Source organism: Aegilops tauschii, chromosome 6, assembly GCF_002575655.3.
Source record: "Aegilops tauschii subsp. strangulata cultivar AL8/78 chromosome 6, Aet v6.0, whole genome shotgun sequence".
Taxonomy (NCBI): Eukaryota; Viridiplantae; Streptophyta; class Magnoliopsida; order Poales; family Poaceae; genus Aegilops; species Aegilops tauschii.
Window position 1 is genome coordinate 51,380,757 of NC_053040.3, and position 3,761 is coordinate 51,384,517.

Here is a 3,761-nt window from a genome sequence, read left to right on the forward strand (position 1 = left end):
ACATGATGCCACGGGAGGATGTTATCCTACCGACAGACGCTGCTATGCGATTAGCACTTAATATAGTGATTAATTGATTACTGTGGCAATACATAGAGATAGGTGAGCGACTATACAACGTATGTACATAATACCAGTTTGTTCTCTTGCCGAAATGAATGTCTTTACTACTGCTACATAAATGCAGGAGGGGGATCTAATGAATGTTACAGAAAGTGTCCATTTAAATGAGCAGCTGGGGTGGGGTGCAACGTCTTAATAGTTCACTCAATGCAGGAGGGGGATCTAATGAATGTTACAGAAAGTGTCCATTATGATTATATTTGATTTTTGTTTGCTTAGCTCGACCATTGTTAATGCATGTCTAGCTAGACTAGGTTTCATATCAGCAAAATCAAGTAATTATGTATGTCAAAATTGTGGGCGCCCAAATGTATGCTCATGGTCACGGGAGTGCTACTTCAACACTAACACATGTTAGCCTAACGCAATAACAAAAACCAGCATTCATTGTTAATTTTTGTGTGGGTAGCATTTATAATTTAAACACACATGTTTGTGGTAGCTACTTAAACACCCATGGTCAATCCAATATGCTAGATGCAGCTAATGTTACCACTGAAAAAAAAACGTGTGGGACAAGTGACCTTATGCAGATACTCTCCCTGATAAATGTTGTCGTTGGCCAGCTGCTCAACACAAACGAGTGTAACCCCGCTTAGTCAGCAAACATGGGACCAATGCACTTAATGCATGGTGTTATACGGGCCATAATGCTACTTTGTACCATGGACGTGCCATCCTCAACCTCACGCACATCCCCTTCCTATCCCTCTCTTCCTTACATGTTAAACTCTCATATCTAACATACCTGGTAGATAATGGAGCTTGCAAAAAGCCAAAATGGATTCATGTTTACTCTAGGAGGGTGTAGAGGAGATGAATTTGAAGATGATACATTTTGGAGCACTATTTTTTAGGAGAGGTGGACGTACAAGGTCCACTCATGGTGGCAATGAACTGAGAAAAACGATTTTACATTCTTAACAACCATGGGCTTTTCTCTCTCCCCTCACATGGCCATGGAGATGCCCTGTTGTTCTGAACCCCACCACACTCATCATCGGCCGCATGTTTGGACATCACATTAGTGGGAAAAGAGTGACCTCCTTGGGCTGATCTATTGGGATAGAGGAGCTGATGAACAGTAAGGTATGTAGGTGGAGCACATGAACTGACTGTAAGAACTATGCAAGGAAAAAGAGGGAGAGGGGGAGCTGTTGGCTGGATAGTGGATGGGAGGAGGATTAGTGAGGAGCTACGGGATGAGATGGGTTGAAGAGAAAATGCAGAGTGGTGGTGCAGGTTGCCGTTGGACATTGCTCCAAATAAATGAGAGATTAACTCTTCTTGTCAGCTTAGTGGGTCCGGTGCAATTATTGTTCATTGAGATACGCCCGTAATACCATCTTTGTGAGTTGCAGGAAGAAATTATACATAATTTATGGTATGCAAACTGCACGAATCTCTGAGTTATTAATGTCCTACTCCCTCCGTCCGCTAATAGATGTACATCTAGTTTTTGTTCTAAGTCAAAGTTTTAAAATTTTGACCAACTTTATAGAAAATAATGGTAACATATATGACATAAAATTGATATATTATCGAAGTACATTTCAAGACGAATCTAGTGATACTAATTTGGTGCCATAAATACTTTTACTTTATCCTTGAAAGGTGGTCAAAGTTTTAAAACTTTGACTTAAAACAAAAGCTAGATGTATATTTATTACATGTACATTTATTCACAGACGGAGGGAGTAGATATCATCCTCGCGTGGATGTATGTCCACTCGTGATTTATCGAATAGATAGATTCATAATGAAATGGAAAAACGACCGGTGGGAATCCAACTCTACTTTTTAAGCTGCAGATGTTACAGCCGCTGCGGTCGTCCGTGCGAGCCTGAGGAGGCTGCTCGCCGCATCGGTTCCGGTGGCGGCGGCGGCGGTGGCGTCGTCAGCGAAGCAGTGCGAGGGTGCCTGCCAGTGGGAGTCCTCTAGCACCCCGCCCACCTCGAAGCTCATCACATGCTGCTGCATCCCTGTGAAAGGAAAGGAGTAGCACAGCATCAAGGAACTGAAACTGAATTGCTCAACAGGAGGTGAAGAAATGTGTTCAGAACATGGAAATTTGACGGTCGATTCCCATGGAGAACCAAGCAGATTCTTGGGTTCCTGATCCAGTGGAAACCAAGTAAACAAAGCGTGCACTGTACTGCCACATCAAGAAACTAGGGAATTATTAGGTAGATTTGGAGTTCAGACTGAATCCCTTCAGATATGAACTGAATTTCGTGGAGCAAAACGTATCATGGTCGCATTCTCTCCCCATGAAACAGAGCGAAGATATGGACTGACGGTTGCACAAGATTCAATAGATCAGTATATAACAGAATTTACAGGCAATAACAGCTGCGAAATCGCAATGCCGCATCAATGATGGATGGATGGATCTGCGGGGTCGTACCATTGAAGAAGTTCCAGCGGACGGGGCGGTGGGTGAGGACGTCCTCGTAGTACCAGACGAAATCGACCTTGGTCCAGAGGTGGCAGTCGAAGCCGTCGGTGCTCTCGCGGCCGAGGTAGACGGCGCCGTGGAGCCAGTCCGGGGGCAGGACGCCGACGGGGAAGCGTATGGTGCGGCAGGAGGCGGAGTCGAAGATGTAGGAGGTGCCGTTGGTCCACTCCACGTCGTAGGTGGGGTCGCCGGAGAGCTGGTTGTGGATGAGGTTCAGGTTGCGGCCGCGGGGCCAGTCGTAGTAGAGGTCGATGAGCTGCAGGCGCCCGCCGCTCTCGGTCAGGTTGGTGAACATCACCGCGTGGAACTGCTCCGGCCACGGCGTCGGGACCGGGGGAGCACTGCCGCCTGCTGCCGCCGGGTTGGGAGGGACGGCCTCGGCGGCCACGGCGAGGAGCGGCAGCAGGAGGAGGAGGAGGAGCGGCGGCGCCATTGGTGTTGCTTGCGGCTTATCCGGGATTATCCGTCGGCCTATGCCTACCGACCAGACGAAGTTGCAATACGGCAATGTGTGACGGAAGTGAGGAAAGGTAGCTCCATAGAGTGGGGCCCCTTGTCAGCAACACAATTCCATTGAAATATACATCTTGTGTTTGGCCTCACAATAAGGTGGAATGAAATATCATGGCGCTCTCACTAGTGACACGGAAAAACCTAGCTGCCACACCCAGTAGCCCCTCGTCTCATTCAGATTCCCTAGCCGGCGTCGAAGGATATTGGGCTAAGTTCATGTTGTGGACGGTAGGGCCAAGGATTGCTCTTACTATGCGCGGCGCCTTTTCCCCGGTGGTTCTTGCTGTTGTAGTGGCGGTACCCGACGCCGGAGTTCTCCCTGATAGTTGTGGTTTCCAGATGCGCCGAGGTGCGTGGGTTGTTGTGTCCTGTCACGGCATCCCTGCTGCTCCCGGTGACGTTCGATCCAGGCGTCCCTGCTGCTCTCGGTGGTGTCTGGTCCTGATTCCAACTAGTGGTGCACCCCTTCTCAGGTTTCTTGGCATGGTGGCGCTCATGTCATCGACAACCCTTCCAGTTCCGGCCAGACTGGCGACCTCGCCAAGACGCTGCTCCGCTCTCGATTTGGAATACCAGATTTGTCAGGCACAAGGCTCGCGGCTTGACAGGCCTAGGCGGCGTCTTCTAGTGACACACCCTTACTCTAGTTGCTTGGCGTGGCGACGGT

General features: G+C 48.7%; 1 protein-coding gene across 1 annotated transcript; it reads right to left on the reverse strand.

Moving 5' to 3' along the window:
• Window positions 1–1,700: 1,700 nt before the first annotated feature.
• LOC109773817 (uncharacterized protein At4g14100) lies at window positions 1,701–3,128 on the reverse strand. The gene is made up of 2 exons (XM_020332534.4): window positions 2,531–3,128; window positions 1,701–2,105 (listed from the first exon to the last, which is right to left on the reverse strand). Exons 1-2 carry the CDS (start codon window positions 3,012–3,014, stop codon window positions 1,924–1,926), a joined length of 666 nt encoding a protein of 221 aa, XP_020188123.1. The 5' UTR covers window positions 3,015–3,128; the 3' UTR covers window positions 1,701–1,923.
• Between the last annotated feature and the right edge of the window lie 633 nt (window positions 3,129–3,761).

Coding starts and splice junctions, on each gene's coding strand:
- LOC109773817 (XM_020332534.4), bottom strand. CDS start 3,014: ATGGCGCCGCCGCTCCTCCTCCTCCTCCTGCTGCCGCTCCTCGCCGTG. Junction 2,106..2,530: donor CCGCTGGAACTTCTTCAATG/GTACGACCCCGC, acceptor TTCCTTTCACAG/GGATGCAGCAGCATGTGATG.